Source organism: Dendrobates tinctorius, unplaced genomic scaffold (genome assembly GCF_039654945.1).
Source record: "Dendrobates tinctorius isolate UK_male_01 unplaced genomic scaffold, ASM3965494v1 ptg000003l, whole genome shotgun sequence".
Lineage (NCBI taxonomy): Eukaryota > Metazoa > Chordata > Amphibia > Anura > Dendrobatidae > Dendrobates > Dendrobates tinctorius.
In genome coordinates, this window is record NW_027361671.1 from 30,384,759 (window position 1) to 30,401,437 (window position 16,679).

General features: G+C 45.4%; 2 protein-coding genes across 3 annotated transcripts in view; one reads left to right on the forward strand and one right to left on the reverse strand.

Moving 5' to 3' along the window:
* Window positions 1–14,303, reverse strand: part of RIOK2 (RIO kinase 2) — a 61,282-nt gene extending 46,979 nt beyond the window's left edge. Inside the window, exons 1-3 of one of the 2 annotated variants that reach the window (XM_073543933.1) lie at window positions 14,020–14,303; window positions 8,818–8,956; window positions 4,896–5,012 (exon numbers count right to left, since the gene is read on the reverse strand). In XM_073543933.1, the coding sequence (XP_073400034.1) occupies window positions 4,896–5,012; window positions 8,818–8,956; window positions 14,020–14,085 (322 nt within the window). In that variant the 5' untranslated portion in view covers window positions 14,086–14,303. Of the gene's footprint in view, window positions 1–4,895; window positions 5,013–8,817; window positions 8,957–13,895; window positions 13,974–14,019 lie in introns of those variants that run through there. The other variant, XM_073544001.1, reaches the window with a different exon arrangement.
* The window catches only part of LOC141048316 (uncharacterized), a 198,499-nt gene continuing 195,857 nt past the window's right edge, over window positions 14,038–16,679 (forward strand). Inside the window, exon 1 of the mRNA XM_073543818.1 lies at window positions 14,038–14,137. The gene's annotated coding sequence lies outside the window, so the exon portion shown is untranslated. The remainder of the gene's footprint in view (window positions 14,138–16,679) is intronic.

The following is a 16,679-nucleotide window of genomic DNA, read 5'->3' on the forward strand; positions in this document are numbered from 1 at the left end:
GGAGACCCACTTTTCTTCATCTGTTCTGACGAAAGGAAAAAAAGAAAAAAGGTGTGCCTCCTTGCGACACTAAGCAAAAACTGGAGAAGGCTGACGCTGTCCAGGGGTGTATACTGCAGAGGAGGAGCCAAAGTTAATCTTTTTCAGATTATGCATAGTGTCACCTCCTAGTGGTCAGCAGCATAACACCCATGGTTCTGTGTCCCCCAATGAGGCGACAGAGTAAATGAGTCGTGCCAAGGGGTCTGGGGCAGCTGAAAGGCTGAAGGAATATGCCAGAGTAGACCATGCTGAAGGCTCAAGATCTCTTAAAAATAATCCCTCACAGGCTCAGCGTAAGAACCGCCCCTCTAAGGATGGAGAGGACAGTGAGCAAGAAGAATTAACCCTTAAGCAGGCATCTAAACAACTCATGAAGGCTCTCTCCTTAACCAGGACGTCTGTGTCTGGGAAGATAGAGGACGTGCACACCGAGGTGGGACGCCTCCGACAAGACATGCATGCCATGAAGGGCCACATTACAGAGGTGGAAACGCGGGTAACCCAGGTAGAAGACACCACACCCCAGGAAGCCAAACTAACAAAAGTGGAAGGCTCTATGAATGGGTGGAGGCAAAAAGCAGATGACCTGGAGAATAGGATGCGTCGGAATAATATTCGAATTATTCGTCTACCGGAGCGCTCAGAAGGACAACACCCGGAGCAATTCCTAGAAGATTGGCTTAAAACCACTTTGGGAGACGAATTCTCCCCAATCTTTGCGGTGGAAAGGGCTCACAGGGTCCCTACTAGTCCTCTACCTCCTGGAGCCCCACCCAGACCTTTTCAGGTGCGTCTCCTCAACTGCAGGGATAGAGACGTGGCTCTTCGTCTGGCGCGACAAGAGTCCTATCAAGATCAACAATGCCACGATTTCGATTTTCCCAGACTTCTCTATGGAACTCCAGAAACAACGGGCACAAGTTACGGAGGTCAAAAGATATCAACGGGAGAGGAATGTTATGTACTCGATGATTTACCCGGCCCGGCTCCGGGTGGTCCACGAGGGTTCTACTTTATTTTTTACAGATCCAGCAGAGGCGGCGGAGTGGCTACGGTCTCACAAAGGATCTGCTGCAAAGGAATCCTAACGTATCTATGGCTAGTTGGCATTTTTCTATTAATCGACTGATTGGAGCTCTACTCGAAAGCGTCCAAGTTACCAATAATACCGGACACTGGGCTCAGTGATGGTATCCCCTTGTTTGCTTTGTGATGGGAGTACAGGACTCTGCTCCCGCGTTGTTTGTTGTTTTTTCACTTTGTTTTTTTTCCGTTGTGGTTTTTTGTATTTTTTTTTAGGTAGTAATAGCAGTCGACAACAATTTCAGTCTCTAGGTGATGTCTCTAAATTTTGCCCGGGTAATAATATGCATTATATTCAGCGGAGTAAAACATGGGGTCGGAGTTGATATGTATGACATGGAATGTGAGGGGTATAAAAACTCCTCAAAAAAAAAAAAGATCAAGGTTTTCACACAGATCAGACATTATCGCCCTCACATCGTGGCCTTGGTGGAGACGCACCTGACTAAGGTAAAAGTACTTCCATTAACATCAGAAGAGTCCAGTCAATAGTCCAATATAGCTCCCTGGTGCCAGACAACAGATGGGCTTTGGCATCGTTAGATGCTGCCAAGGCTTTTGACTCTCTTGAATGGCCTTTCCTCTCCGCATGTTTGCAAAGGTATGGCTTTGGCAATAAATTTATAACATGGATCAAAATATTATACATGAAACCTAAGGCTCGTATTATAATAAATAATTCTATATCTGAGTCTTCCGCATTGCATAGGGGAACCCGTCAGGGTTGCCCTCTTTCCCCGGCCCTCTTCGCCCTTGCGATTGAGGCACTAGCAATACGCACAAGGTCCTTCCCTAATATCCGAGGTTTAGATATAGCAGGTCGGGTAGATACCATAGGCCTATATGCCGATGATATGGTGATATTCTTGAATGATGTGGAAGAAACTTTGCCACAGGTGATATCCCTTATAGATAGATTCAGTAAATATTCAGGTTTACATATAAATTGGGAGAAGTCTGCCCTGTTACCCCTTTCCCATGCCCCAGCTGGAGGCTCTCTCCTCGCTATCTACTGTATCTAGTTTTAAATATTTGGGCATCCACATATCTAACAATAGTACGCTTGATCTACAACTAAAGTCCCCGTTACATACTGCGATATCGCTAGCAATATCGCTGCAAAGTCACCGATTTTGTGATGTTGCAGCGATATTGCTAGCGATATCGCTGCATGTGATACTTGCCTCCGACCGGCTCCCCCGCTGCTCATCGCTGATCGCGCGAGAAGCTCCTGGACCATTCCTCGTCGGTCACTTCCTGCGGCGCTTCCTGCTGTGACGACGAGCGACGCGTGGAGCCGGGTGGGAGGACGCAGGATCGCCGCGTCTGACAGGTAAGTAGTGACCCCCGTCCCCAGCGATGTCGCTAGTGAGATCTGCCTGAGTGGCAGCTCACTAGCGACCACCTACCGATGTACCAGCGATCCTGACCGCGTCATATCGCTAGTCAGGATCGCTGGTGCATCGCTAGGTGTAACGGTACCCTAACCCAAGTTCCACCCGTTGCTGGAACTAGTTAAAGTTAAATTTGCATCGTGGAGTAGGCTCCCATTATCTGTGGCTGGACGCATTAACCTGATTAAAATGATACTGCTCTCTAAATTTAGCTACTCGCTCCAGCACAGTGTGGTAACGGTGCCCAAGTCCATTTTTGTTGATCTCAATTCCCTGGTCACGTCCTTTATATGGGGGAAAACTAGGCACAAACTTAAATTGTCCATTTTACAAAGACCAAAGAAGGGAGGTGGGGCGGCATTGCCAGATTTTTTCCTATACTACTCAGCTGGACAGGCTAAAGCTTTAAGTAAATGGATGCCAGGTAATTGTCTCCCCAATTCTGAAAGTCACTTGCTCCACGCTGCACAGGCGGATTGCCCATTAGGTTTTCTGGAGTTGGAGAAAACTAATGTCCCACGTCTGCTGCCCCTGCTCCGGCTGGCACGATTAATATGGAGACAAATCAAGACAGGTAATTGGGTTTAAAGATTTTATAGCTGAAATGCCCCTGTGGAATAATAACTATTTTCCGGAGTTACTGAATCACCCATCCACTGCTTTTTGGATTCAGTATGGCGTCTCTTCAATGGGAGATTTGTATGACCAAGGGATCTTAAAGTCTTTTGAACAATTACAGGTCACACATGATATTCCGAGATCTCAATTTTTTCGCTATCTGCAGCGGAGATCGGCTCTTCAATCACATATGAGGGATAGGGGTGTGGACTGTACTATTTCATCTTTACCTCTGATAGGAATCCTTTATTCGCAGGGACCCCAGGGTCTCATATCCTCTTTGTATACATACATGCTATCAGTAGGGGCAGAATCGGCCATAAGCTCTATTGAGAGGAAGTGGGAACGACTCATCCCTAATACGCAAAGAGAGGAGTGGGAGGAGATTCTAGAGTCTCCGACTGGAGTATCACCATCTATTAATAACAGAATGATACAATTATATATAATAAATCAATCATATTTGACTCCGGTGCGACTTTTTAGGATGGGTCGGCTTCAATCATCAGAATGTATGCGATGTCACGCGCCAGATGCTGATTTTATTCATATGGTGCGGCAGTGTCCCATTATCCTACATTACTGGAAAGAGGTGACTACACTACTGACATCCCTGGTACAGGCCCCTGTCCCTCTAGAGCCATTGGTCTACTTGTTTGGAATATGGGAGGAGGAGACTTGGGATCGCTATGCTGGGGTCTTCCTGCGCGAGATGCTGTTTATGGCACAGAAGGTGCTGGCGCTGCTGTGGATGGGGGTTCATGTCCTTCCCTTAGATTTTGGATCGAGTTGGTAAATTCGATTGTTCCATATGAGTGCATGTTTTACCAAAATAGGGGATGCCCAGGTAAATTTGAAAAGATTTGGGAGAGATGGAATTCCTCTCATCTCACTTTGTAAGGCTGAGGCATCACATGCGACATAATATGATATAGGAGACCAGGCTGTGGAAATAGTAGATACTAGTTGATGTAGTGGTAGTTGTAGTATAGGAATTTTAGATTTTATTTCTGAATGATATAACAAGGTTTGTGAAATTGGTTACATGCTGGAAAATGTACAGGCAATTATCCTTTATGTATGCTTGGAAGGATATGTACATACTACCTTGTTTATAAGAGTGTGCAATTTCTCTGCATTATATTTTACAATGGACGGAAACATGTGTGCTATGTATAATGCTTGTTATCATAAGCCATTGTGTATGTTGTACATTCTTTGTGTCCTGAGGTTCAATAAACGAATTTAAAAAAAAATAAAAAGTCACATCTACCACAAAATTGCATCAATAAAAACGGCCTCTCAACCCGCAAAATGGGCAAGCCATCACAAAGCTTCATCAATTGAAATATGAAAATGTTACGGTTCTCGGAAAATGGTGACAACCCCCCCGTTTTTTTTCCACCACTAAAATAATACAAATCTGGACATATTTGGTATCGCTGTAATCGTATTGATGAGCAGAATCATACTGCAAGGTCATTTTACCACAAAATGTACACTATAAAAACAATTCCCAAAAAAAGTCAGAATTAGTTTTATTCACACTTTCTACGCACTTGGAATTTTTCTCCTGTTTTCCAGTACACCATGTGGTAAAATGAATAATGTCATTAAAAATTGCAAATCGCCCAGCAAAAACAAGCCCTCATATGGCTATGTGGACAGAAAAGATAAGAAGCTATGGCTCTGGGAAGAAGTGGAGGAAAAAAACGGAAATTGGCCCCATCGTGAATGGGTTAATAAAAGACCTCTTACCTGACTCTTTGCCCACACCCATCTGGTTGCCAACTGAAGTGATGACGTCTCGTGATGAGAGGGTCTTTAGTGCCAGGTAATCATATCCGCCATAAATGAGCCGGTAGCCCTGGACAGCTGAACAGAAAACAGAAAAGTCACCGTCGCAAATCTTAGTCTTTATTTACAATGAGAGCAACTACCGGAAATAGCCCTCTAAAGGGGCTGGCCACTACTACCAGATAGGTCATTTTAGGTATATTTTATGACTTTTGTACAGTATATATACACGACTGAAGAATCATGATCTTTTGTTATTGTGTTGCCATATTCTAAGGGTACCGTTACACCTAGCGATGCACCAGCGATCCCGACCAGCGATATGACGCGGTCAGGATCGCTGGTGCATCGCTAGGTGGTCGCTAGTGAGCTGCCACACAGGCAGATCTCACTAGCGACATCGCTGGGGACGGGGATCGCTACTTACCTGTCAGACGCGGCGATCCTGCGTCCTCCCGCCCGGCTCCACGCGTCGCTCGTCGTCACAGCAGGAAGCGCCGCAGGAAGTGACCGACGAGGAATGGTCCAGCAGCTTCTCGCACGATCAGCGATAACCAGCGGGGGAGCCGGTCGGAGATAAGTATCACATGCAGCGATATCGCTAGCAATATCGCTGCAACATCACAAAATCGGTGACTTTACAGCGATATTGCTAGCGATATCGCAGTGTGTAACGGGGGCTTTAAAGCCATACGGTTTACAATTTTCAATCAATGGAGCTTAATGAGGCCTTCTTTTTAGTTGCACCATTTTCTGGCACATGACTGACAACTTTATAATTATATTTTTTGGATATGGAAGGAACAAACACCGTTCACTATTTAATTTGACTTATTAATGTTATTCAGCAGATTGACACAATAATGACAATTCAATTTATAGACTTTAAAGGGAACCTGTCACCAGGTTTGGCTGCGATAAGATACGGCCACCGCCTTTCAGGACTTATCGACAGGATTCTGTAATGGTGTAGATAATCCCCCGATCCAACCTGCAAGATAATAAAAGTTATTTTTCTTATACTCACCCGAGGGGTGGTCCGGTCCGATGGGTGTCGCAGGTTCGGGTCCTCCCATCTTCTTGTGATACTGTCCTCCTGCTTGCTTCCTCGCTCCCGGCATCACGCTCTTGCGAAGGCGTACTTATCTGCTCTGTTGAGGGCAGAGAAAAGTACTACTGTGCGCAGGTGCTGGGCCTCTCTGACCTTTCCCGGCACCTGCACACTGTAGTACTTTGGTCTGCCCTCAACAAGGCAGATAAGTATGCCTGCGCAGGAGCGCAATGCTGGGGAGCCTGTGAAGAAAGCAGGAGGACCTCACAAGAAGATGGGAGGCGCCAGACTTGGACCTGCGACACCCAACGGACCGGATCGTCCAGCAGGTGAGTATAATGAAACTTATTTTTCTTTTCTTGCAGGTCGGATCGGGGGCTTAGCTACACCATTACAGAATGCTGTAGATAAGCCCTGAAAGGTAGCGACCGCATCTTATATATCGGTGAAACCTGGTGACAGGTTCCCTTTAATTTTACCACTTACATTTTTAATTTTTATTTAGTTTTTTTTTTTTTAAAGAGTTTATTATATTCTGACCCATAACATGTCTACAGAAAAAAAAAAAAAAAAGTCATGTGAGGGCTTAGACTTGTGGGACAAGTTGAAGTTTTCACTGGTTGCATTTTGTGTATATTTGCAACTATTTTTTTTTATGTGTTGTGAGGCTGGATGAGCAAATTCCAGCAATTCTCTCTTTTTTTATGGTTCACTGCACAGGTTAAAATAAAAATGATAGTTTTATAGCACAGGTTGATAAAAATTAGAGTACTAATATATATATAAAATGAAAGGTTATCACTCAGAAAATGGTGCAAAAACATTTTTTCATGAAAGCGATTTTCTTGTGCAAAAGTGGTATTATATATATATATATATATATATATACACACATATGTGTATGTATATGGTATATACAATATACATACATACACCACTTTTGCACAAGGAAATCCCTCATGAAAAATGTTTTAGCACCATTTTCTGGGTAATAACATTTCATTTTCTTTCCAGTGCAAGAGGAGGTTTTTTTTTTTTTTTCATTTTTCACATAAGCTGTAGCATTTATTGGCACCATTTTGGCATGTAGACCTCCAGATACCAAAGCAACCCATCAACAGCCCAACCTCCCTTTGCCAAAACCATGGGCCGCTTTCAGTATTGACAGTGGCGTATGATGGGGTTAAACTGCTGGGAATGGAGAGAACGCTGATCTTAGAGGTTACAGCAGGAGCCGGGCTGTGTATCCATTGGGCTCCTGCACATTTCACCGCTCACTCCCTTTCCTGATTTACACCGAGCTGTTCACTGCTGAAGACTTAACAGTTTTAGCCGGCAGCATGGTCACTGCTGGCCCCAACAGAGAGCTTTTCCATGCAGCATAGGAGCACAAGGGAATATAGGCTGTATAGCTGCAGAGATCCAGCAGGTGGGTGAGCTGCGCATACTCCTTAGGCCGGTTTCACATTAGCGCATTTTCAGCGCGCGCACGGCCGGGGTAGCTCCGCCCCCGAGCCGGCTCTCTGCCCGGCGTGCCCGCCCCTTGCTTGTAGCGCCGCCTCCTAGCGGACAGCGGCGCCTGCGATCGGCGCACCCTATCTTTAGCATAGGGTGCGCAGATCGTGCGCAGGCCGTGCGCTAGTTGCGCTTTGACCTGCGCTGCGCACTTTTGACGGTGCGCCGTGCGCGCCAAAATCCGAAAAGTTTGATTACAAGCAAGGGGCGGGCACGCCGGGCAGAGAGCCGGCTCGGGGGCGGAGCTACCCCCGGCCGTGCGCGCGCTGAAAATGCGCTAATGTGAAACCAGCCTTACCTAGCCTTACTAGGTAGTTAGCCACTTTGCCTAGATTACCGGCCACCCTGCAGTCTCAAAGAGAAGTGAACTGAAGAACTAATATTCCCTCTGTTCTTGGCAGCAGAAGTAAATTGTAAAATTGCTTTTTTTTTTTTTTAAATAAGTATTTTTGCCATTTTAACCATTTAAGACCTCAAGAAAAAAAAAAAACCATTAAAATGAGCTGTAATCAAATTATGTACACTACAGGAAAAAAAAATGTTGATGGTCCCAGCTCTAAATATCAGATCTGTCAGGCTGGTTTCACATTTGCGCTTTTGTGCGCAGCGCATCGTGCGCACCCGTGCGCATGCGCACTGCGCACCTATGTTTAACATGACGTGCGCATGGTCTTGCGCACACTTGCGTTTTCGTGCGCATGCGTTTTTTTGTCTTTTGCGCCAGGCGCGCCAGACGCAACATGTTGCATTTTTTGGTGCGCCCTGTCTCGGCAAAAAAACGCATGCGCACGCTTGCGCAAAAACAACACATTGAAGTCTATGGGAACGCATGCGTGCGCATGGTCTTGCGCACGGTTGCGTTTTTTTGCGCATGCGTTTTTGAGTGAAACAAGTCTAGAATGTTCTCTAGACAATGGAAAAAAGGCACACTTAAAAACGCATGCGCATAAAAAACGCAAACGCATGCAAAAACGCATGTAAAACGTAAACAACGCTGCGTTTTTTTAACGCATCAGCGTGCGCACGACGTTAAAAAAAAGCGTGTTTGTTTTGCGTTTTTCTTTGCGTTTTTTATGCGCCCGATGCGCTGCGCAAAAAAACGCTAATGTGAAACTAGCCTCATAGCGGCATGAGAGTGCAGGTGTAGGTCAGTAATTTACCATCAGTATTTATAAGCAAATGCTAGGACTGGTCTTAAGCACAGGGGGAAACAATTGAAAACTGTAATTAAGAGCTTATTGGTCTAGATTTACAATGCAAACACACTGAAAAGACAAAAATATAAAATTAACAGGAAGGCAGCTTATTCTTACTCACTTTTTGTTCGCTCATATGCTATTAGTTTATGCTTGACAAGCTCTCGCAAGATTTTGTTGCATCCGCCGTGTTTCAGACTGGCTATGGAGGCAATTAGACTGGCAGGCACTATCTCGTGGTTCTTCATGCCCATTTCAACCTAAGAGGAAAACAATAACAGGTATTAAAGAAAAAGAAGTTATACAAGAAAGGCCTAAATGTTGTCTGCAATGTACACACAAAAAAAACCTGTCACAACCTAGATATAGCCATACCAGGGACATCCCATGTCTGGTGGATTAATAGTTGCATAAGGTGTAATAAGATCTGGTCATGTAGTGATTTTCCATAACTTTTGGCTACATTCCCCCTACCTTGGCATGTTTCATTTCAGTATCCAGGACTGTAACTAGTCTTACTTGCTCTGTCTGGTTTCCAGTTTTTTTGTGAAAATCAAAAGAAAACAAACTACCGTACTAGCACTTTGAGAAGATGGCATAGATCAGTAAAATATGTGTGTATGAGGTCACGTCCGAACCTCACTGACTAGAATCGGATTTTCGTCGTGGAATGACAGTAACGGAGCATTTTAACATGGAAGTGTTTATAGACACAAAGTAATTTGACTTTGAAGAGGATCCGCATTGAAATACACATGAAGAAATGTTTCAAATACGTTTGAATACTTTATTAATTCAGTTGTCATTCATATCTGGATTATTTTGTTTTTCTTATCCAGCAAAATTGTGAAACCCTTGTTGAGGAAAAGAATTAGCCATATGTCCCTCCTCTGACGCAGATTCCTTGTGAAATCTACCTGAAAGTCAATGGCGTTGTCTGGGCTAGAAAGGAAAAGTCTACAATCCCTCTGTGGCATGTGGTGCACACACTGTCTGAGTTCTCCACTATTGCCAGTGACTGAACCTCTGCGATTTGCTCACTTGTGGTCACGCACTGATTACACTCATCCGGCTTTTCTCAATTCAGTTCGATTAATGCCTGTTTCACACTTCCGTTTTCAGGAGTCAGTCACAATCCGCCGTTTGGGGAAAAAATGGATCTGACGGATTTGCCTGGCGGATGCGTTTTTTCCCCCATAGACTTGTATTGGCGGTGGATTGGGGTCCATCAGGTAGAAAAAACGTTCATAGGAACGTTTTTTGTCTGCGATGAAAAGGCGGACGGTGACGGATCCGTCGTCTGGTAGAATGGATGCTTATGGGAGATGGATCCGTCCCATGACGGAATCAGTTCACGGCTTCCGTTTCTTTAAACTGAGCATGCCCGGAAGAATTTCCTTTCATGAAATTTAACCCCAAAGCCCGTTCTGGCACAAATCAATCTCTCTCTAAGCTTTAAATTTCCTACACGAACTGCTGTGACGGATATGTCAAAAAAACGGAAACAGTGCATCAGTTTTTCCCAAATATGTAACGGATCCGTTTTACAACACTGTGGCGGATTGTGACTGACGCCTGAAAACGGAAGTGTGAAACAGGCCTTAGAGAACGTGATAAGTAATCATGGTGAGGAGGGCCAAGGGCAAAGGGAACGGGGTCAAGAGCAAGGTGGCCAGGGCACGGTGAGGGGCCAACCAGGGCTGTGGAGTCGGAGTCGGAGAGTCGGAGTTAGTTTTGGTTGGAGTCGGTAGAAATGTACCGACTCCAGCTTTAAAAAAAATGTATTAATATTTCATAATTGAACTTTCATATGAATTTTATAAATGTTACTCAAATATATATGTTCTATCAAACTATGAACAACAGTGATAAGCAGTTCTGCTGGAGATAGAGACATTTCTTACTTCTTGTGTGTCACTGTTCTCCACTGCCCTTATCTAATCTTATACTTGGTTAACCTCATGCTGCCCCAACCCCCCTACTTACAATGTATGAAACTGAAAGTGAAAATGTGTTGCAAATTCTTAGTAGTAAAGCTCCTCCTCTAGACTAGATCATACTAGGTGTGCGTCTTCCAAGCATCTCACAGCTGCCTGCTACTCAGAAGAGGAAGACTTTAAGAAGTATTATCCTTTCAACAAACTTTGCATCAGTTAACTGTGAGTACATGAGGAATAATAACAGTATTATTGACCACTATATCAGTTGTACGACCTGGCAATAATTTTGTACAATTGTTTTTAGGAAAAACCATTGTCATTTGGATTGTGAATGCAGAATTAAAAACCTGAGAATGTCAAAGAAGCATCACATTAAATCAGCTGTATTTGAACATTTCACCATCACTCAAGATAGAAAACATTATGTCTGTCAGTGTATGACAAATGATCCAGACGAAAACAAATGCTGTGAAGCCAAGATGAGTGCATATTCAGGCAAAGATAAAAATGCTCCTACCAGAGCTTCTAATGTAAAGAGACATTTACAGCGCTTTCATCCAGAAGTACTGAAAGCAGTGGATGAGAAAGACTGCATCCAAACCGCAAGCTTGGTGTTTCTCTGGAGAGAGAGAGTATTAGAAAATTAGTAATCGAAGAAGCTTTTAAACAAAAGGAAGAACTTAAAAAAACTCTCAAGGGACGCTTTCTGTTTCTTAAAATGGATGCCTGCACACGTCACAGAGTGAACTATTTTGCCATCAATGTCCGATTTGTTTGTGACAAAAATGAAATAGTTATCAAGACATTGGCAGTAAAAGACACCAAAGCTCATCACACCAGTGAGTTTCTCCAGGTCTTGGTGGAAAAGGTTCTGCAAGACTATGAACTTAAAAAAGAGCAAGTTCTTTCTGTCGTAACTGACAATGCTTCAAATATGATAAGTACTATTAAGCTAATGAATGAGAGTAATGATGGTGACCAGCAGCTAGAAGAACATTCTGGGTCCACAGACACAGAAATGTTTGAAATAGAGGAACACAGTATTGTAACTGAGGAGCAAACTGAAGTTGCTTCAGATGAACAGCAACATGATAGTTTAGATGATCTTGTTGAAACTGTGTCAATATGTTCTTTCATTCATCACATGCGCTGTGTTGTGCATACGCTACAGCTGGCTATAAGAGACAGTCTGCAAGAAGGACATGCTGCTGCACTGATTGGCAAGGTGAGAAAATTGGCTACTGTTGCCAGAACCCCTAAAGTTGACTCAATTTTGAAGAGACGTGCTGGAAAAGGGGCAATTATTGATCAAGCCACACGATGGGGCAGTACTTACTTAATGATTCAGCGCTTGGTTGAACTGAAAAACTTTCTTGTAGACATGGCTAACCCTCAACTGACGCTAAATGAAAGTCAGTGGAATCAGGTGACTGAGCTGGAAAAATTGCTAGAGCACCCATTTACAGTGACTAAAAAATTACAAGCAGAGGACTTAACTCCAGGTATTTTCTTAAAGGAGTGGAAGAACCTGATGTTTCGTCTGTCCCAAAGAGGAGGGTTAATTGCAAGTGGCATTGCTACATCAATGAAACAGAGAGAGAGGAGCTACTATTACAAAATAACATTCTTTTGGCAGCTGTTTATGTAGACCCAATGCATCGGATTCTTCTAGATGATCAACAGCTAAGTAAAGGAAAAGAAGCTCTGTTTGAAATAGCAGTAAGGATGAAAGGGTTGCAGAACAGTCAGGAGGAACAAGAAGAATTTGGTCGTCCTGCCACATCTTCACCCTCATCATCAACTGATGAAGAATTTAATTTCGAAAAATATTTGGATCACAAGGACCGTGCAAAGCGTTCCCGCATAGAAGAAGAGTCATCCCCATCAAGGAACACAGCCAGTACATTTCAGCAGAATTTTTCATGTGCACTAAAAGAAATTGAGAAATTTGACCGTTCATCAAAAATAACAGTGCAACAAGCGATTCCTCTGTATCCTGACATTGTCAGAGATGTTGCCCGAGTGGTTACTGCTTTGCCACCAACACAAGTTAGTGTAGAGAGGTTGTTCTCTGCTCTCAAAATAATTAGATCAGATTTGAGGGCATCCATGAAGGAGGATCTGACAGAGGCAATACTTTTTCTGAGGACAAATTTATAGATTTCTTCTTATTAACTGCATAAAAGTGTTTATTGCATATTTACTTAACTTTTATAAACTTTTCTAAACTGTATTTGCTATATTCTAATTGTATTCTAATAAATGTAGTTTTTGCTCTAAGTGGTCTGATTACTTATATGATGGTGAGAAACTGAATAAGCACGATGTTTAATATTTTACAACAGTAAATTTGTTGTTATGAATTGGCCATTTATGAAGGAGTCGGAGCCTGTTAAAATCCAGGAGTCGGAGTCGCAACTGTGGCTTACCGACTCCACAGCCCTGGGGCCAACAGCAAGGGGAATGGGGTCGAGAACATGGGAAACAGGGCACGGCGAAGGGATCAAGCGCAAGGCAGCCAACAGCACGGGGAATGGGGTCGAGAGCATGGGGACGGAGGCCAAGGCATGAGGAAGGGGGTCAAGAGCACGGGAATCAGGGCACGGGGAAGGGGGTCAAGAGCACGAGAATCAGGGCACGGGGAAAGGGGTCAAGAGCACGGGAACCAGGGCATGGTGAGGGGGACTGAGGGCACAGGGAAGGGGGTCAAGAGCACGGGAACCAGGGCACGGTGAGGGGGACCGAGGGCACAGGGAAGGGGGTCAAGAGCACGGGAACCAGGGCACGGTGAGGGGGACCGAGGGCATGGGGAAGCGGGTCAAGAGCACGGGAACCAGGGCACGGTGAGGGGGACCGAGGGCATGGGGAAGGGGGTCAAGAGCACAGGGGCCAGGTCACGGTGGGGGGGGCCAACAGCCCAGGGAATGGGGTCGAGAGCATGGGGACGGAGGCCAAGGCATGAGGAAGGGGGTCAAGAGCACGGGAACCAGGGCACGGTGAGGGTGACCGAGGGCACGGGGAAGGGGGTCAAGAGCACGGGAACCAGGGCACGGTGAGGGGGCCAACAGCACGGGGAATGGGATCGAGAGCCGGGGAACCAGGGCACGGCGAGGGGGTCAAGGACACGGGGCCAGGGCACAGTTAAGGGGGCAAGGGGCACCGGGGCTAGGGGATGGTGAAGGAAGCCGAAGGCACGGGTGGTTGGGCACAGGGACGGATGCCAGGGCACGGGGATGGGGGCCAGAGCACGGTGACGTACTATGTGAAGCTCATGCAATGCCTGTAGCACCGCGGTGAGAGCAGCTGCGGGACTGTAGGACATACCGCCCTTCTCCCTGCACACAGCCCACACACTGGTACAGGCAGCCCGTCCCCGTACATACCGCGGTTAACACTCGGAAGTCATCTCTGGATAAGTACCGGAGCAGCACCACGTTCAGCTTCCCCATGTCGCCCACCTGGTCACCTGGAACGCAGAAGTCTCCCACGTGCGTTCCAACAGTACGTGTTGCGTCACTACGTTGCTGCCGAACAGCATGCTGGGCGGTCCTGGCAGCTGTGTAGTTTTCGGTGCCGTGTGGCGCTGTACTGTGACTGTGCCCCGTTGCTTCCTGGTATCGTACTGTATGCCATGGTCATATAGGAAGCCCAGCGTCGGTCGCCAGGACCTGCAGCTCCGGAATAGCCGCCTGCTGAGTTGTTGGTTTTATCTCCCTGCCAGGACCTTGGCTGCCTAGGAGAAAACTGTAAAGTTTGAGGTGGGCGGGAGCAGCGCAGCCGGGACTCACCCTGCACAGGTGCACGGAGCAGCAGCGCTGGGCATCGCACCCGCCGCATGCAGACGTGGTGGCACTGCTGGGAGTTGTAGTACTGCTGCAGGTACAGTAGTTCCTCCCGTGTGATTACTGCCCTGTGATGTGAGCACCCGGGTTACGAGTCACTGACACTATGTACTCTATGACTGCTACCAGAGGCGTAGCTCGGGGTTCAGCTCGGGGGGGCAATAATCTGAGTGGGCCCCTAACCAGTGACCCTGATTCCAACTCAAGTGGCGACCTCTAGTCCGTGGGTATTGGGGAATCTCAGCAGATGACCGCGCTGTAACTGAAAAAAATCTCTATACAAAGGCCAACACTGATATTACCGCCATATAGTGACCGTATAGTGGTAGATACCAGTGCTGCAGAATATACAGTTGTGGCCAAAAGTATTGACACCCCTGCAATTCTGTCAGATAATACTCAGTTTCTTCCTGAAAATGATTGCAAACACAAATTCTTTGGTATTATTATCTTCATTTAATTTGTCTTAAATGAAAAAACACAAAAAGAATTGTCCTAAAGCCAAATTGGATATAATTCCACACCAAACATAACAAAGAGGGTGGACAAAAGTATTGGCACTGTTCGAAAAATCATGTGATGCTTCTCTAATTTGTGTAATTAACAGCACCTGTAACTTACCTGTGGCACCTAACAGGTGTTGGCAATAACTAAATCACACTTGCAGCCAGTTGACATGGATTAAAGTTGTCTCAACCTCTGTCCTGTGTCCTTGTGTGTACCACATTGAGCATGGAGAAAAGAAAGAAGACCAAAGAACTGTCTGAGGACTTGAGAAACCTAATTGTGAGGAAGCATGAGCAATCTCAAGGCTACAAGTCCGTCTCCAAAGACCTGAATGTTCCTGTGTCTACCGTGCGCAGTATCATCAAGAAGTTTAAAGCCCATGGCACTGTGGCTAACCTCCCTAGATGTGGACGGAAAAGAAAAATTGACGAGATTTCAACGCAAGATTGTGCAGATGTTGGATAAAGAACCTCGACTAACATCCAAACAAGTTCAAGCTGCCCTGCAGTCCGAGGGTACAACAGTGTCAACCCGTACTATCCGTCGGCATCTGAATGAAAAGGGACTGTATGGTAGGAGACCCAGGAAGACCCCACTTCTTACCCCGAGACATAAAAAAGCCAGGCTGGAGTTTGCCAAAACTTACCTGAAAAAGCCTAAAACGTTTTGGAAGAATGTTCTCTGGTCAGATGAGACAAAAGTAGAGCTTTTTGGGCAAAGGCATCAACATAGAGTTTACAGGAGAAAAAAAGAGGCAAAGAAAAAAAACACGGTCCCTACAGTCAAACATGGCGGAGGTTCCCTGATGTTTTGGGGTTGCTTTGCTGCCTCTGGCACTGGACTGCTTGACTGTGTGCATGGCATTATGAAGTCTGAAGACTACCAACAAATTTTGCAGCATAATGTAGGGCCCAGTGTGAGAAAGCTGGGTCTCCCTCAGAGGTCATGGGTCTTCCAGCAGGACAATGACCCAAAACACACTTCCATAAGCACTAGAAAATGGTTTGAGAGAAAGCACTGGAGACTTCTAAGGTGGCCAGCAATGAGTCCAGACCTGAATCCCATAGAACACCTGTGGAGAGATCTAAAAATGGCAGTTTGGAGAAGGCACCCTTCAAATATCAGGGACCTGGAGCAGTTTGCCAAAGAAGAATGGTCTAAAATTCCAGCAGAGCATTGTAAGAAACTCATTGATGGTTACCGGAAGCGGTTGGTCGCAGTTATTTTGGCTAAAGGTTGTGCAACCAAGTATTAGGCTGAGGGTGCCAATACTTTTGTCTGGCCCATTTTTGGAGTTTTGTGTGAAATGATTAAGGTTTTGCTTTTTGATTCATTCTCTTTTGTGTTGCAGTCATTTTCAGGAAGAAACTGAGTATTATCTGACAGAATTGCAGGGGTGTCAATACTTTTGGCCACAACTGTACAAGAGTTTATTATACAGTTACAGGTGATAACTTACAGGTTACGTTCTTTCTGATAATCGTTCACTTTTGCATTACTCAGACTGATATGACTTCTCCATCCAGGACTCGTCTGCAGAGATTACAACAAAGACACATCTGACTTCTCACATTTCCAGCCCAGTACACATCTATCTCCAACGTGCACAAACTACTCACCCAATACTGAGCTGCTGCTGCCTTATGTGTCCCTACTATTGTACCTGCTGTGTGATACAAGCAGAGGGATCCTCT